Source organism: Protobothrops mucrosquamatus, unplaced genomic scaffold, assembly GCF_001527695.2.
Source record: "Protobothrops mucrosquamatus isolate PMUCROS unplaced genomic scaffold, P.Mucros_1.0 scaffold859, whole genome shotgun sequence".
In the NCBI taxonomy this organism is placed as follows: Eukaryota; Metazoa; Chordata; class Lepidosauria; order Squamata; family Viperidae; genus Protobothrops; species Protobothrops mucrosquamatus.
Window position 1 is genome coordinate 284,736 of NW_015387114.1, and position 18,250 is coordinate 302,985.

General features: G+C 43.6%; 1 protein-coding gene across 1 annotated transcript; it reads left to right on the forward strand.

The window, feature by feature from the left end:
* The first annotated feature begins 1,028 nt into the window (after positions 1–1,028).
* On the forward strand, positions 1,029–17,962 carry LOC107290220 (zinc-binding protein A33). Its single transcript, XM_015819084.1, has 6 exons — positions 1,029–1,802; positions 5,646–5,741; positions 7,774–8,010; positions 11,579–11,601; positions 12,620–12,744; positions 17,207–17,962. The coding sequence occupies exons 1-6, from the start codon at positions 1,371–1,373 to the stop codon at positions 17,755–17,757; spliced, it is 1,464 nt and encodes a 487-aa protein (XP_015674570.1). The 5' UTR covers positions 1,029–1,370; the 3' UTR covers positions 17,758–17,962.
* The last annotated feature ends 288 nt before the right edge of the window (positions 17,963–18,250 follow it).

Genomic DNA, 18,250 nt, shown 5'->3' on the forward strand with positions numbered 1-18,250 from the left:
TCTGGGCGTTCTATGAGAAAAAAAGCCCTGTATCTATCTATCTATCTATCTATCTATCTATCTATCTATCTATCTATCTATCTATCTATCTATCTATCTATCTATCTATCTATCTATCTATCTATCTATCTATCTATCTATCTATCTATCTATCTATCTATCTATCTATCTATCTATCTATCTATCTATCATCTATCATCTATCTATCTATCATCTACCTACCTACCTATATCTATCGGTTTGTGTTGTTGAAAGAAAAATCAGTTCCAAGCTGGGAATAAAATGGAGGCTGCTTGAGAAAGAAGGTCTGTTTACTGATGAGCAGAACCAGCAGCAGCATGTAATTCTGGGACAGCTGACAAAATGGAGTTGAGAGTGGGTGGGTTTTTATACCTTCTGATTGAGATGCTCCAGGGCGTTGTGCAGTGTAGTGAACCTAGTGTCAATGGTGGTGGGTTAATCCTATTATGTCTTAAAGGTCCTGTCCTGTCCTTAGAATTTGGGTGAGGGAATGTAAATTCTCAATCCCATCAACTGTAGGGGCCGAAGGTGTTTTGTTTATGAATAGATTGGCCCAATCTCCTAACGACTGGCCTTTTTGCTTGAGGCTTTTTTTTTGTTATAGTAGGAAGACTGGGGCTGCTTTCTGCCTTTGTTAAGATTTCCCCCCCTCCATTTCTCCTTTAGGGGAAATATCCTATTGTGCCTCTTTCTTAATATTAAGAATAAAGAATATTTTAATCTGGGGAGGGGGGGAGCTTCCTACAATGTAAAGAGGCAGTCTTATAGATGGGGTGGTGCAAAGCTTCGTCGAAAGAGGAAGAGATTTCAGACAGTGATCAGATTCAAGGTGTGGCTGCAGTGGGAAACCCTTCAGAAACAATTGAGAATTCTTCAGAAGGTGTGCTGAGACTTGTCCGGGCAGGGTTGACTGGCTGAGAAGAGTCCATTAAGAGGATCCTGTTTTGAAAAGCAAAGGCAGGAAAGAGCTTTGCAAAGGAGACCGGCTTTATTGTCAATTTGTTTATATTTGTTTAAAATTGGTTTCGTTACCGCTGGAGCATGCTTTTAAAACGCGCCAAGAATGGAAAGAAAACGAGGAAGTAAGGACGAAGGAACAAAAGCCCAGAAACACCAGCCAAGGTTGAATTCCTTTTTCTAAGGCAGAGTAACCCAGAGAGAATGGTCATTTAAATAACTGAGAAGGACAAAATTCAGGACCTGAAGAGGGAACAAACCAGAGAAGAAACTTAGAGATAAAATACAACTGGGAAGAGCAAGTGGCTTAAGGAAGCTTTCTGAGGAGACAGCAAGGAGCTATAAAATAAATTGTGTCCTTTTCTGATTTGGGAAGGGTTTTCTTTTTCGCCATGGCTGCCCCAACAGGCATAGAATGTTTTGCTGAGGATCTGCGCTGTTCTATTTGCCTGGAGCTCTTTTCAGATCCCGTCATGCTGGAATGCGGGCACAACTATTGCCAGGGCTGTATCACTCGGTTCTGGGCTGAGATCTCTAGCAACCGTGAGGAGAATATACCACCACCCCTCCCTACATGTCCAGAGTGTCGGCGTGAGATCCCCGGTGGCAAATATACACCTAACCGGGTGCTGGGACAGCTTGCTTGCAAAGCCCAGGAATCTATTTTGGCTGGTGACGAGGAGACCAACGGTGATAAAGATGACGAGGAGATGCAGGGGGACAAGCTTTTTTGTACTGAAGATGGGTGCCTGGTGAGAACTCTGCAATCAGAACACTGGGGTCACCGATGTCTCCCTCTAGTTGAAGCTGTGGAGCACTTCAAGGTGAGTAGAAGGGGCTCGTGGACTTGGTGAGAGGGTGAAAGTTAATATTTTGTTAACCAGGCTAGGTAACACCTTTAGGGAAGGTCTGTGTCAGTGCTCTTCTGTTTACAAGGGCTTCAGGTGTGGGTGTGTCAAGTGAGGGTCTTGTGATGGGTCATCAGAGAGAGGCTGGTGATGGGTCCTGTGATGGGGAGGTTATTATAGGTCAGGGTCGTTGGAAGGTGTGAGTTATCAGTGGGTCAGAGGCGAGTCATCAGTCAGAAGTTGGTGATGGGTCTTGTGATGGGGAAGTTGCTCCAGCTCAGGGTCTTTGGGAGGTGAACTGCTGGGGGGGGAGAGGGGCTTGTGTGGGTTGGATGTGGGTCAGTGCTGTCTCTGGTTGGCTGTGCGGTTGATTTGGATCCTGAGGGGTTCATAGGCTGGTTGTAGATCAATGTGTCTGTTGATGGAATTGCTAGTGGAGTGCCAGGCTTCAATGAACTCACCAGTGTGGCCAATGCTTTTTGCGTTGCTCCAATCGAACTGGTGTTGTTTGGTGTCGGTGTGGGTAGCGATTAAAGATATGGGATCGTGGCATTTGACTGTCAGCTAAGGTTCGTGGATGCTGGTTTTTAATTGACGTGATGCTTGTCCCACGTAGAAGTGGTTGCAATCGTTACAATTGATCTTGTAGATTATATTGTTTCTTTCATCCTTCTGTGCCTTGTCTTTGGTTCTGGATAATTCCTGGTGGAGTGTGGTTGTGGGTTTGTGGGAGGTCCATAACAGATGTTCTTGGGGCCACTCATGGAAAATGAGAAGATACAGGTTATCTGAAAAGAAGCAAGACAAAGCAGTTGAGAGTTAAGGAAGTGCAGGCAACTTCACTTTAAAATGGAAGTACAGCTAGTTCTCACTCAACAACCATTCATTGAGTGATTGTTTGAAGTTACAATGGTATTTGGAAAAAAAAAAAGATGTAGCGCCAGTCCTCACATTTATGACCTTCACAGCATCAATGTGGTCAAATGCTCATGATTCGGGTACATGGCAAGTGTTGCACATTTATGACAATTCTGGTCAAAGAATTGTCATTTCGAACCGTCCGAGCCAGCTTCAGACATGCAAAGTCAATGGTGAAGCTGGCAAGGGGTTGCAGATCACAGTCACATGATATTTCACTTAATGACCTCAACCAGAATAGTTGGAACCGCCATCATAAATTGGCAATGTTGCATGATGTTTTCCTTGATGATCGTTTCATTTAGCAACAGAGTGGCGGGTCCCAATTATGATTGTTAAGTGAGGACTATCTATACCAGGGGTAGGCAACCTTGGCTCTTTTATGACACGTGGACTTCAACTCCCAGAATTCCTGAGTCAGCATGGCTCAGCTTGGAAACTCTCCCTTTCCCCTCAGCATGGCTGGCTCAGGAATTCTGGGAGTTGAAGTCCACGAGTCATAAAAGAGCCAAGGTTGCCTACCCCTGATCTACACATACTGAAGAAGAATGCAAGGCTACTAGTCATACAATGATCTGCTGGATTAATTTCTTCCTTTCTTTTCTGAGCACCTTACAGTAAAAGAAAGAATATAATATTTAAATTAATATAATAATCTAAATTAAAAAAAACATTCAATAACTATATAAGAAATATAATAATTAAAACACGGAAGGAATTTAAAACACTTTATGTGACATTATATAGCATCTGAGGCCCAGAAAGTAACGGTCTGAATAGCTGTATCATTGGTCAGGAACAAATTATCCGTTGTGCATGGTCCATCAAGATTATGGCAAAATGGATTCATGATATGTAGAAACAATGTGCCTCCAATAACAGTGTTTGGGGATGTTTTGCTGATGGATTTCCCAGAAACATCTGGCTATCCACAGCATCTGGATCGCAGAGTATCATACTGAACAAATTGTTTTGAACTGGGTCTTACCTTTGGAGCTGGTAAGCATGTTAAACATTTTGTGGATCTGTGGTAGGCATTTGCAAAAGTATATGTGCGTGGGTGTGATTGCTGATTCACAAAGTGACAGTCAGGGTTGTGCAATCGGTTGCATAACACTGTTTTTCAAAAGGGAAACTGCTGAAATTCTTTCTCTCCTCCCTTTAGCCCCCCCCCCCGCCTTCTATCTGTTGTTTTTCTTCTTCTGAGGAATGGTAAACAGAATGGCACCAATCACCAAGCAATTTTCATCCTTTTTCATCTTCCTTAGAAAGAGTACAGAGAAGAGCAACAAAGATTATTAGGGGACTGGAGGCTAAAAAATATTGGTTGCTTGAATTCGTTATGTCTAGTTTAATGAAAAAAAGGACGAGGGGTGACATGATAGCAGTGTTCCAATATCTCAGGGCCTGCCACAAAGAAGAGGGAGTCAAGCTATTCTCCAAGCACCTGAAGGCAGGACAAGAAGCAATGGAAGGAAAGTAATCAAAGAGAGAAGCAACCTAGAACTAAAGAGAAATTTCCTGACAGTTAGAACAATTAATCCAGAAGTTGTGAATGCTCCAACACTGGAAATTTTTAAAGAAGACATTGGACAACCATTTGTCTGAAATGGTATAGGGTTTCCTGCCTGAGCAGGGGGTTGGATTATAAAACCTCCAAGGTCCCTTCCAACTCTATTATTATTATTATTATTATTATTATTATTATTATTATTATTATTATTATTATTATTATTATTATTATTATTATTATTATTATTATTATTATTATTATTATTATTATTATTATTATTATTATTATTATTTAGAATAGAATAACAGAGTTGGAAGGGGCCTTGTAGATCATCTAGTCCAACTCCCCCACCCAATGTCAACCCTCATTTTTATCGTTTTGCAAAAAGCTTTATGGTTTACAAAGATCTGACATTCTTCTCAAGAAGGAGGCTGGTAGTTGGCTTTGATACAGACCATCATCTATGGAATTACTATGCAGGAGATCAGAAATATTCTAAAAGTAAAATACAATCAATACCGTGTTATCTTCCTATGTTCAAATTTTACCGGATTCCTGTCCTCTTTGATAGGCTAGTGCAATGCTTTACTTTTGAAAGCAACTATATAATTTGCCGCAAAACTTTTAAAGCACTCGTGTCTTTTCCTAGGACTGTGTGGCTGTTACATCCCTGTTCGCTTTGAGATACCATCTGGTCTTCATCCCCATAGTGTTTAGAGTTGCAAAGTCTGAGTAACTTTTGAGATGCTTGTTTTAAATTCTACCAACGCCTTCCTCAGTGGGGTGCCAGTCTGATGTGACATGTACTGCATTTGGATTAGACTTTTTAGGAAGTGGAGCTGCAACACATCTGGAGGACCAAAGATTGAGGGAAATTGTTCTAGGATTTCTTAAGACAACGCTTGCGGTGTCCAAATTCTATTTTGTAGAGCTTATTGTGCAGTTGTGTAGTTCAGGCTAAATAACAATTGCCACTGGCTGAACAAAAAGGACGATCCTGTCAGCCAGCAATAATCAAAGTAGCCAGAAAACAACCAAGCTCAGAGAGCACCAAGGACCCCTTAATTTCAACCTTGAGCTACATATATTCTCCTTTATTGGAGCCAGAAATATGGTTATTAGCCACTGTGGATTTATACCTGAGTTGGATTGTCAACTCTTGAAATAGCTAGAGAAGAAATGGGTATGAAAGCAAAGTCTGAGATAGTGTCCAGAGATGGGTGGTCCCTGTAAGATCTGGATTGGAGCCTAGTGCAAAATCTGTCTCTACTTTGATGGCTGGCCGTTGGCTTTTCTGGCATCTGTTTTCATTGACCTCAGAATGAGCAATAACTGTGAATGGTTACTGTAATCTGTTTCTATCCTGTGGTGTTTCTGCTTCCTTCCAGGAGATCTTAACAGCGTCTCGAACACAGCTGGAATCCAAAATTGAAGCAGAAAGATCCATTCAAGAGCAGAGGGACCAGAAACTTCCAGAAATCACAGTAGGTCAAATCTTCCATGCTGTTGTACATATTGAGCATATGTTTGACGTGGTCAGCCATCAGTGGTGCTTTAGTAGGTAAATGAAAGTAACGGTAGTAATAATGTGCTGGTGCCAAATTAATTCTTCAGTGTTATGTAAATATAGAGATGAGTGGTGGCATGGCCTACTAGTGGAGATGCCCGCCTCCCACTTGGAAGGTTGAGAGTTCAATTTTAGGTAGCCTCAGATATTTCTCCTAGGCTGCAAAGAAAAAAAAAATCTGCTGTGAACTCTGTGTGGTGTCAGGAAAAGGATCTGGTCAGTAAACACTCAGGTCCATGTAGTCCCCCCCCGACTCTACCCCGAATTAAGGGATTACAGGATTGTAAAAAGGGAGTAGATATAGAGATCATACAGTCAAAACCAGTGTAGGCTTGGGAATTCTGGGAGTTGCAGGCCACACATCTTAAACTTGCCACATTTGAGAAATACCAGTCCAAATTATCAATAAAATCAATCCATAGATGAGATAGGTAGGTAGGTAGGTAAGTAGATAGACAGATAGATAGTTAGATAGATGATAGATAGATGATAGATAGATAGATAGATAGATAGATAGATAGATAGATAGATAGATAGATAGATAGATAGATAGATAGATAGATAAAGAGCCTCTTGATGCGGGTGAAGAAGGAGAGTGCAAACATTGGCTTGAAACTCAACATTAAGAAAACCAAAATCATGGCATCCGGCCCTCTCAATTCCTGGCAAATAGATGGGGAAGAAATGGAGGTAGTGACAGATTTCATCTTCCTGGGCTCCAAGATCACCGCAGATGGGGACTGCAGCCAAGAAATTAAAAGACGCTTGCTCCTGGGGAGGAAAGCTATGGCAAATCTAGACAGCATACTAAAAAGCAGAGACATCACCCTGCCAACAAAAGTGCGTATAGTCAAGGCCATGGTTTTCCCAGTTGCAATGTATGGCTGTGAAAGTTGGACCATAAGAAAGGCTGAGCGCCAAAGAATTGAGGCCTTTGAACTATGGTGCTGGAGAAGATTCCTGCGAGTCCCCTGGACTGCAAGGTGATCAAACCGGTCAGTCCTAGAGGAGATCAACCCCTGACTGCTCTTTAGAAGGCCAGATCGTGAAGTTGAAACTCAAATACTTTGGCCACCTAATGAGAAGGAAGGACTCACTGGAGGAGAGCCTAATGCTGGGAAAGATTGAGGGCAATAGAAGAAGGGGACGACAGAGAATGAGGTGGCTGGATGGAGTCACTGAAGCAGTAGGCGTGAGCTTAAATGGACTCCAGAAGATGGTAGAGGACAGGAAGGTCTGGAGGAACGTTGTCCATGGGGTTGCGATGGATTGGACACGACTTTGCAACTAATAACAAAGATGATAGACAGACAGACAGACAGACAGATAGATGATAGATGATAGATGATAGATAGATAGATAGATAGATAGATAGATAGATAGATAGATAGATAGATAGATAGATAGATAGATAGATAGATAGATAGATAGATACTGTAGATAGATGATGGATGGATGGAGAGATACATAGATATATGAAAGTTTATATGGTTGGGACTGGTCAGTGTATGATGGGAGACCATCAAAAATATCAGATTAGACAGAAGTCAAAAAACTTAAAAGCAGGTTAAAAAAATCAATATTATTCAAAGAAATGTTACAGACGAGTTTGACTAGTGGGAGACTTGACATTATTTCCCACTAAACTATGCAACAGGACAACTTGGGCAGGGGGTTGGACTAGATGACCTACAACAGCAGTGTCAAACTCGCAAAGTCACGTGATGTGTCGTGACTTTTTTTGCCATTGTCGGCAATGGGGTGGGCGCGATTTTGCTGTGATGTATCCGGCCCATGGGCCAGCAGTTTGACACCCCTGACCTACAAGGTCTCTTCCAACTCTGTTATTCTATTATATTCTAATTTGAAGGGGCCTTCTTGATATACAGTATTTTTTAAAAGCAGAGATGGTGGGGATCTCACACATTCCTCCTCCTTTTTCTCCCAAGACCCAACGGCTGCGTCTAGAGCAAAATCTCTCTGTCCAGTTCATGGAGCTCCGTCAGTGGCTTCAGGAGAAGGAGTCTGCGCTGATCAGGGAGATCCAGAGAGAGGAAAAAATGCTTCTTAGTGAACTGGACAGGAACCAGAGGAACAGCCAGGAACAAATCCGCACAGCCAATGAGGAAATAGCTAAGATTCAGGCTCGGCTTGTGATGGAACCGGACTCTGAAAGCTTCCTTAAGGTCAGTGCATTTCTCAAGCAATATCTGCATTTGTATGTCTGGATGTGCATGTGTCTTTCTCTTACAGGTAGTCCTCAATCTATGACCATTCGTTTAGCGACTGTTCAAAGTTACAATGAATGGTTGGTCCTCGCAGTTATAACTGCTGCAGCAACCCTGCAGTCACATTAATAATAATAATAATAATAATAATAATAATAATAATAATAACAACAACAACAACAACAACAACAACAACAACAACATCCACATCCACATCTGCCTATCCCAGGTCCTTGGTAAGGACTCGATAAATAGACAAAATGCCAAATCCAGTCTGAACATCTGGCTAACTGTGCAATGATCAATAATAATAATAATAATAATAATAATAATAATAATAATAATAATAATAATAATAATAATAATAATAATAATAATAATATAATGGCTAAGAGCAGGAAAATTGAAAAAAGAGACCGAGGGACTAATTCTGGCTGCACAAGGCCAAGCCTTAAGGACAAATGCATACAAAGTCAAAATTGAGAAGACAGCAACAGACAGTAAGTGCCGCCTATGCAAAGAAGCTGAAGAAACAGTGGACTACCTGGTAAGTTGCTGCAAGAAGATCGCACAGACTGACTACAAGCAGCGGCATGACAAAGTAGCAACAATGGTGCATTGGAAGATCTGCAAGAAATATCATTTGCCTGTAAGCAAGAACTGGTGGGATCATAAAATAGAGAAAGTCATAGAAAATGATAAAATTAAACTGCTCTGGGACTTCAGAATTCAAACAGACAAGCACCTGCAACATAACACATCGGACTTAACAATTGTCGATAAGAAAGACAAAAAAGTCTGGATAGTGGACATCGCAGAGCCTGGAGACAGCAGAATAGACGAGAAAGAACTGGAGAAGATAACAAAATACAAAGATCTACAAATAGAAATAGAAAGACTGTGGCAAAAGCAAGCAAAGGTAGTACCAATAGTAATAGGCGCCTTGGATGCAATCTCAAAACAACTGGAGCACCACTTGAACACCATTGGCATTGACAAATTTGCCATTAGTCAATTGCAAAAGGCGGCCTTACTAGGAACAGCTTCCATCCTGCGACGATATCTGTAATAACATCAAACATCCACATCTGCCTATCCCAGGTCCTTGGTAAGGACTCGATAAGTAGACAAAATGCCAAATCCAGTCTGAACATCTGGCTGACTGTACGATGATCCATAATAATAATAATAATAATAATAATAATAATAATAATAATAATAATAATAATAATAATAATAATAATAATAATAATAATAATAATAATAATAATAATAATAATAAAGTTGGAAGGGACCTTGGAGGTCATCTAGTCCAACTCCCTGCTCAGGCAGGAAACCCTATATCATCTGGTCTCTTAGCAACCAGCTGGCATTTATGATGGTTGCAGTATCCCAGAGACATGTGATTGCCAATGGCCATCTTTCTAGCCAGCATCTGACAAGCAAAGTTGATGGGGGACAGTAGCAACTTGTGGTCACCTGATGTCTGGCTTAATGACCATGCCCAAAAAGGTTGTAAAATTGGGTGTGGCCACATGATGCCTTGCTTAGCATTCACACCGCTTAACAATGAATTTTACAGTCCTAATTGCGGTCATAAGTCAAGGACTACCTATGTATCTCCACTGTTCAAGATCCCATGCAGTTTTCCTTGCATCTAACTCAAGGCTTTCCGGTTTTGCAATCAAACTATTGCCACATTGCATTTATCAGCAGGGCCAACCTTTAAGCCAACTCAGTATTTCCTTTCCAAACAATTTACCTAGGCCAGTGATGGTGAACCTTTTAGAGACCGAGTGCCCAAACTGCAACCCAAAACCCATTTATTTATCGCTGGGTGCCAGGTGGGCGTGGCCCACTGGGTGGGCGTGGCTGTGATGGTCATGGCAGATTGGGTGGGTGTGGCCAAGGTGAGCGTGATCACCTCAATGTTGCTCGTGGGGAGGGACGCCTGTGGGGGCCGGGCAGGGTTGGGGAGATCCAGGGGGTCTCTGGCAGGTGGGGCGGTGGGCAGGAGGCTTGTGCTGCAGGGTGAGGCGAGGCAAGGCAAGGCAAGGCAGGGCAGGGGTGCCATTGTCACAGGGCAAGGTGAGGCAGGGGCCGGGGCGGCTGCTGCCTGACACCATTGGCCCCTGCACACAGAAGCCAGTGAGCGCATGGGTGCTGGGATACATCTGGCCAGGTGGGATCTCTGCAAGTTAGCGGGCAGCTGGTTGAAGAGGGATGGTTGCTATCTCCAGGGCATGGTGTGCGTGCCCACAGAGAGGGCTCTGAGTGCCGCCTCTGGCACGTGTGCCATAGGTTTGCCACCACTGACCTAGGCGTTAGGAAGTTGCCACCTAACCAAACCTGGTACAATTATGTGATCTTCCTTCAGAAAAAGATATTGACTCTCCATTTCAAACCCTTCAAAGGCTATCACTGGGAAGAGGGTATTGATTCATTCTCCTCAGCCCCCAAAGGTAGGCAAAGAACCAGTGGGTGGAAGCTTTACAGTAAATGGAGACCACCAAATTCAAAATAAGGAGGCTATTTCATCATCATAAGAGCAATTACAATGGAATAAGTTGCCTCAAATTCCCTTGGAGAGCTGGAGCTCCATCACTGCAGGCTTGGAAGCAATGGCTGGACAACCATTCATCTGGGATGATTTAAGACAGGGGCCTTCAAACTTGGCCCTTTTATGACTTGTGGACGTGAACTCCCAGAATTCCTCAGCCAGGAACCCTGGCTGAGGAATTCTGGGAGTTGAAGTCCACAAGTCATAAAAGGACCAAGTTTGAAGACCCCCTGATTTAAGAATTCCTGTTCTGGATAGAGGATTGGACTAGAACAGTGGTTCTCAACCTGTGGGTCGGGACCCCATTTGGGGTCGATTGACCATTTCACGGGGGTCGCCAAGCAAGGCTGTCCGCCATTTTTTTTGTCCACCATTTTTTTTGTCCGCCATTTTTTTTCCCTTTTCTGGCAGGTGCCTTACCTCCCTTGGGCTGGGCCAGCTGGTGGTCGGCCTGCTCCGTCTCTGCTGCTTGCCAGCTACGCCTCGGCCGGCGCAGGGGACAGAACCACGCATGTGCGGCGCTCCTGGGCAGGGAAAGTCCTCGACTTACGACCGGTTGGGTAGTCCTCGACTTACGACTGGTTTAGTCCTCGACTTATGACCGGTTGGGGTCGCGGCATTAAAAAGGTTGAGAACCACTGGACTAGAAGATCTTCAAGAGCCCTAGGATTCCATGATCCATTGGGAAAGATGGTAGCATTCCTCTTTCTTCCATTAGATGAATTCTGGTGGAACCAGTTTAAAGTAATGGGCTAAAACAGGCATGTCAAACTGCCGGCCTGCGGGCCGGATGCATCACGCCAAAACCGCGTCCACCCCATTGCCGGCAATGGAGAAAAAGTCCCGATACGTTGCGTGACGTCACGTGATGTCACGAGTTTGACATGCCTGGGCTAAAAAAAAAAACAGGAAACCATTCTTAACAGCTGGCCTTTTTCTGATCATTCTTACTTTCTCCTTCCACAGGATATCAAACCCTTCATAGAAAGGTGAGTATGTTTTCTTGTTGAACCGTTGCTCTGATGCTCTGTTGGTCCTTTATAAATTGGGTGGAGGCCTTCTGTTGAACTACTTTAATTTGGCTTATTTATAATAACTACAATAAAGTCATTGTCTGCTGTTCTTTGTCTGGCTTGGGGCTTTCCCCCACTGCTGAGCTGAAGTGCTCTGCACTCTTCCTTGAATCAATAGGAGACCATATCAGTCTGACTCTGGCTGTTTTCCTTACTGATCCCTGCTGCCTTTGATTCCAGATTCAAGGATCTGCCCCAAAATATTAATCATGAACACATCTCAGAGCAACCTTGCAAGTTGTGGTGAGGATAAAATGAGGGCTGATTGCTCAACAGAGCCAGTCTGATGTAGAGGTTAAGGCGCCAGATTAGAGAATTGGAGATTGTAAAGATAGATGGCACATACATTTAACAAATAAATAAATTCTAGTCCTATTTAGGCAAAAAAAAAAAACCCATCTGGGTGACCTTGGATCAAGAAGCAATGGAAAACCACTTCTGAAAACTTGCCAATAAAACTGCAGAGATCTGTCCAGGCAATTGGCACGAGTTAACACTGACTTGAAAGCATAATACTACTTCTACTTCTACTTCTACTTCTGCTTCTGCTTCTACTTCTACTTCTACTTCTACTTCTACTTCTACTTCTACTTTTTCTACTTCTAGTACTAGTACTAGTATTACCAGGGCTTTTTTTGTCATAGAACGCCCAGAACGGAGTTCCGGCACCTTTTTTGGATGGAACCTTGTAGGGTAGGCAAGGCGGGTTGTATGACATGTGTGAGTTCCGGCACCTTTTTTTTTTTTTTTTTTTTTTTTACAAAAAAAGCACTGAGTATTACTACTACTACTACTACTAAGTTTCCTTGGTGCATCGTTTTAAACTGAAGGAAAGTATTGAGAGCCTCAGAAATTCCCAGATATGGCCACCAGATGGCGGTCAAGAACAAGCCTTGGCATTGAACAGTTCTTGCTGATTTTTCTGTCTTTGCAGATACTGTCCCGGTGAGGACAAAGCAAGTCCACTGCCTGTTATTTCTCGTGATTTCAATTTAGGTCAGTTTAAAGGGCCTATTCAATACATGGTCTGGAAAGACATGTTGCTGGACTTAAGACCTTGTGAGTATCATGGGGGAACCGCATCAAAATCGCAACAAAGCCGAGCGAATTCTTATATGATGATTTGATCGTGTGTAACTCATTTCAGTTCTGCTAAGGGTGGTATCATGGTTAGAGTATTAAGCTAAGAGGCTTTTTAGTCTCAGCTGAACCCTGTAGTCTGCTGCAGCCTTGTCTAAAATGCTTCTCTCCCTATATTGTGGATTACAACTCCCATGAACTGCAGATTAACTGGTTGGTTCCCAGGCTGATAAAAGATTCAGGAGGCTGTTACGTAAATTGCCAGATGCAAGCCTCTCCATTATCACTGAAAAGGCACACCTCTTTTCCATATCATAGGAAAACTGTTAGAAGAGAAATTAAAAAAAAGTTTCACCCTGACTGTACATGCTGAACCTAAACAGTTCAACAGCTGGAAGTGTTGTAAAGCCCATTCTTTTTCAATTCCAAACATGCTGCTCAAATGAACTCTGGAAAAACCGTGACTGGAAAGAATCATGATAAACAGTGCCAAGGAGCATAACAGTACAATTAATGTTTGTGGATGATGGGCATAGCAGTGCCCAACTCCTGGATGGAAGCAGGTGGAGGACGGCAGGCTCAAAGGTCAGCCTGCTGCCATCTTTTACCTTAATCCCGTGGTGGCGAACCTATGGCACGGGTGCCACAGGTGGCACGCAGAGCCCTCTCTGTGGGCACACGCGCTGTCCTAGGCCTTCAGCTGGGTTTTATAAAACCTTTTCACTTTAGGCCTCCGTAATCGTGTGCAAAAAAAAAAAAGGTTCAATCAATTTCAACTTCTCGCGGGAAAAAAAAAGATCTCGCAAAGTTGGAATTGATTGATTGAACTTTTTAGTCCCACCCAGTCTGCCATTACCACCGCAACCATGCCCACCCAACGGGCCACGCCCACCCAATTGGCCACACCCAGCCAATGGGCCACACCCACCCGGCACCCGACGATACATAAGTGGGTTTTGGGTTGCAGTTTGGGCACTTGGTCTCTAAAAGGTTCGCCATCACTGCCTTAATCTATTTCACAGAATTGGGAGGACAAAGGTTAAAAATTGCATGGGTACAAGTGAGGTGTAACTACTCGTAGCTCTTTGGAAGGAAGGCAAGATCCCATCTCCCTTCTCCCTTAAGAATTTGTTTCCATCTTTTTGGAAGGGGATTGTAACATTGACTAAATTTCAAAGTTCAAGTGGTTGCACTTTGCCACAAACCTCAAAGCTTTTAGGAGCTGGCTGGTGGTTTGCAAAACATTTAACCATGAGGTGATCCTATCACATCCTCACCGAAAATGGTACTGGAAGGATATACAGTAGGGGCTCCTGCCTGAGCAGGGAGTTGGACTAGAAGACCGTCAAGGTCCCTTCCAACTCTGTTATTCTGTGTTCCATATAAAATGCTTTTTCTACTCGTTCTGTCAGACCTTTGTTGAAGGTAACAGAATAATAACAGAATAACAGAGTTGGAAGGGACCTTGGAGGTCATCTAGTCCAACCCCCTGCTCAGTCAGGAAACCCTATACCAGTTCAGACAAATGGCTGTCCAGTCTCTTCTTAAAAACTTCCAGTGTTGGAGCATTCACCACTTCTGGAGGCAGGTTGTTCCACTGGTTAATTGTTCTAACTGTCAGGAAGTTTCTCCTTAGTTCTAGGTTGCTTCTCTCCTTGATTAGCTTCCATCCGTTGCTTCTTGTCCTGCCTTCAGGCGCTTTGGAAAATAGCTTGACTCCCTCTTCTTTGTGGCAGCCCCTGAGATATTGGAGCACTGCTATCATGTCCCCCCTCGTCCTTCTCTTCATTAAACTAGACATACCCAATTCCAGCAACCGTTCCTTATATGTTTTAGCCTCCAGTCCCCTAATCATCTTTGTTGCTCTTCTCTGTACTCTTTCTAGAGTCTCAACATCTGTTTTATATCGTGGTGACCAAAACTGGATGCAGTATTCCAAGTGTGGCCTTACCAAGGCATTGTAAAGTGGTATTAATACTTCACATGATCTTGATTCTATCCCTCTGTTAATGCAGCCTAGCACTGTGTTGGAGTGAGCTCACCTGGATATTTATACCTGCTTTTTTTCACAAAACTGGGCCAGGACAGAATAACAGAATAACAGAGTTAGAAGGAACAGGTTTCTTCTTGGACAACTTCATTAAAGAATCATTTCAAGTGTCTTCAGAGGAGAACCATGCAGGATGGAATCCCCTTTTAGAACTTGGAGATGATGCTTTCAGGGAATTTGCGTTCTATACCATACTTACCAAGAGCAGCGAATCAGTCAGAAAGCTGGAAAGATCATGTGTATGTCCAGAGACATAACAGCTAATAAAGTTGCAGATAGTCCTTGACTTACAACCACCACACAGTTGTTAAGTGAGTTTTGCCCCATTTTACGATCTTTCTTGCAGCAGTTGTTAAGTGAATCACTGCAGTTGTTAAATTAGCACCATGTTGTTAAGTGAATCTGGCTTCCCCATTGACTTTGCTTGCCAGAAGGTCGCAAAAGGTGATCACGTGACTCCAGTACATGGCAACCGTCATAAATATGAACCAGTTGCCAAGCACCTGAATTTTGGTCGCATGACCATGGGGATGCTGCAATGGTCGTAAGTGTGAAAAATGGTCATAAGTTACCTTTTTCAGTGCTGTGGTCACTTTGAACCGTCACTAAACAAATCGTTGTAAGTTGAGGACTATCTGCAATTATTCTTAGTCACTTAACTAGAACTGTGGGAGTGGAAGTAGTAGATCCCAAACCCACTGAAATTTGTCTAGTTTTTAGCAGGACAATAACAGGATTTCTTGATTGGCATTGCTGAAAACTGATGTTATCTACTTGGCATAGACCTGTTTTTAAACATCTTCCTGGGGGGACATTTCCAAGTTCAAAAACAGTAACTGTGAGAGGGACCTTGGAGTCTTAGTGGACGGTCACTTAAATGTGAGCCAGCAGCGTGCAGCCGCCGCCCAAAAAAGCTAATACAATCCTTGGTTGTATAAACAGGCATAGAACCAAAATCACGTGAAGCATTAGTACTGCTTTATAAAGCCTTAGTAACTGGAATACTGCATCCAGCTTTGGTTACCGCATCACAAAAAAGATGTTGAGACTTTGGAAAAAGTGCAAAGAAGAGCAACTAAGATGATTATAAAGGCCTGGAGGCTAAAACATATGAAGAACGGTTTCAGGATTTGGGTTTGGCTATCTAGAGCAGGGCTTTTCAACCTTTTCACCCATTGTATCACTTTTAGGATATGGCAATATCTGAGTACCACCAGTCGCCTAGCAAGGTGTCAAAAACTTGATGACCAAAAAAGGAAAAAAGTGATAAAGTACAGGTAGTCCTTGACTTACAACAGTTCGTTTAGTGACTGTTCGAAGTTACAATGGCACTGAAAAAAGTGCCCCCCAAGCCACAGCCGAGCAAGACACCTGCCTGCCCACCCGGCGGCGCTCTTCCTCCTGTCCGAGGTTTTCATTGTTGTGAGCATTTCTGTTGAGGATTGGCAGCAGGGGTGGGGTGGGGGTCATGTTTGTTTTTTATTTCCCCCATCAGATGAGTGGTTGCAGCAGGTTTTGGTCACTTCACATGACCCTGGGACACTGTGACCATCATAAATATGAATCAGTTGCCAAGCATCTGAATGTAAATCACAAGACCCTGGAGATGCTGCAACATTCCAGTTGATCGGCGCTTCTTCTGGGCTCAGCAGAAGCGCTAGGATCAGTGCTGCTTTCCAGCTGATTGGTGCTTCTTCAGGGCTCAGCAGAAGCACCAGGATCAGCGCCGAGCTCCAGCTGGAGCCTGGCACTGATCCTGGTGCTTCCACTGAGCCCTGACAGTCCCGAAGAAGCACTGATCCTGGCGCTTCCACTGAGCCCTGACAGCCCTGCAGCTCCAGCCATCTCTCGCTCAGGCTTGTGTGGTGCTGCCACCGGTTCAGCTCATTCCCCTCCCCCGCTACCACTTTTCTAGGATGGTCGCGTACCACCTGCCAGGTGCCAATGTACCACAGGTGGTACCCGTACCACTGGTTGAAAAGCCCTGATCTAGAGAAAAGAAGGACTGGAGTGACATGATAGCAGTATTCCAGTATTTGAGGGGCTGCCACAAAGAAGAGGGGGTCAATGTATTTTCTAAAGCATCAGGGGGCAGGACAAGAAACAATAGATGGAAACTAATCAAGGAGAGAAGCAACCTGGAATTAAAGAGAAACTTCCTAACAGAGAGAACAATTAACCAGTGGAACAGTTTGCCTTCAGAAGTAGTGGGTGCTTCATCACTGGAGGTTTTCAAAAAGACACTGGACTTTAGTTGTCTGAAATGGTATAAGTTCTCCTGCTTGAGCAGGGGGCTGGACTAGAAGACCTTCAAGGTCCTTCCCAGCTCTATTCTGATTGATTGAAAGTTGCCAAATATAGATAACTCTCTTATTGTTCTCCTCCCAACAGATCCTGCCCATATAACCTTGGATCCTGCCACCAATCATCCCAACCTTGTGCTCTCCAAGGATCTCGACACAGTACACTTGGAAGATAATCCCGAAGAAGAAATCCCTGATGGTCCAGAAAGATTTAGCAAGACTGTGTGTGTGCTGGGTGCCCAGGGCTTTACTTCAGGATGCCATTATTGGGAGGTAGAAGTTGGAAATAAAACTAGCTGGGATATTGGGGTGGCCAAGGAGTCGGTGAACAGGAAGGAGGCCAAAGTGACGGTCAAGCCCAGCAATGGGTTTTGGGCCATTTGGCTACGGAATGGCGTTGAGTACAAGGCCCTTGACTCTCCCTCCAAGCAGTTGCTCCTCGACATCAAGCCTGAGAAAGTGGGGGTCTATTTAGATTATGAAGGAGGACAGGTCTCTTTTTACGACGCTGACACCATGACCCACATCTATACCTTTCTGGATGTCTTCTCCGAGTGCCTGTACCCCATGTTTAGCCCTGGGGTCAACAAAGATGGCCTCAATGGTGAACCTCTCTGCCTCCTGTGCCCATGGATGTAGATGAACTCTGTGTTGACTTTATTTCAGTTGTGAATAGTCTGAAAATGCCTAACATGTCATGTTGTTGCAATTTGGGGGGAACTGAGCGTATTCATGGGACCGCATGAAAGTTGGCTTGAACTTGAACTGTTCCACATATGGAAAAAAAGAAATTTAAGAAGAGATGATGTTTTATTGTACACCGCCCAGAATCCCTCTTTGAGGGAGATGGGAGGTCCAGAAATGTGAAATATAAATAAATAAATATTCCCACAAATTCAAACACAATAAATCAGCAGGTTTTGAGGGGCTCTGGAGAACGTTTTGAGATCAGGACTAGCTATAGTGGATGTTCTTCTGTAGACTAACCTTTGACTATACCAGGGGTCTCCAAATGTGGCAACTTTCAGACTTGTGGACTTCAGTTCCTAGAATTCCTCAGCTAACCGTGCTGGCTGGAGAATTCTGGGAGTTGGAATCCACAAGTCTTAAAGTTGCCACATTTGGAGACCCA

Coding starts and splice junctions, on each gene's coding strand:
- LOC107290220 (XM_015819084.1), top strand. CDS start 1,371: ATGGCTGCCCCAACAGGCATAGAATGTTTTGCTGAGGATCTGCGCTGT. Junction 1,803..5,645: donor AAGCTGTGGAGCACTTCAAG/GTGAGTAGAAGG, acceptor GCTTCCTTCCAG/GAGATCTTAACAGCGTCTCG. Junction 5,742..7,773: donor AGAAACTTCCAGAAATCACA/GTAGGTCAAATC, acceptor TTTTCTCCCAAG/ACCCAACGGCTGCGTCTAGA.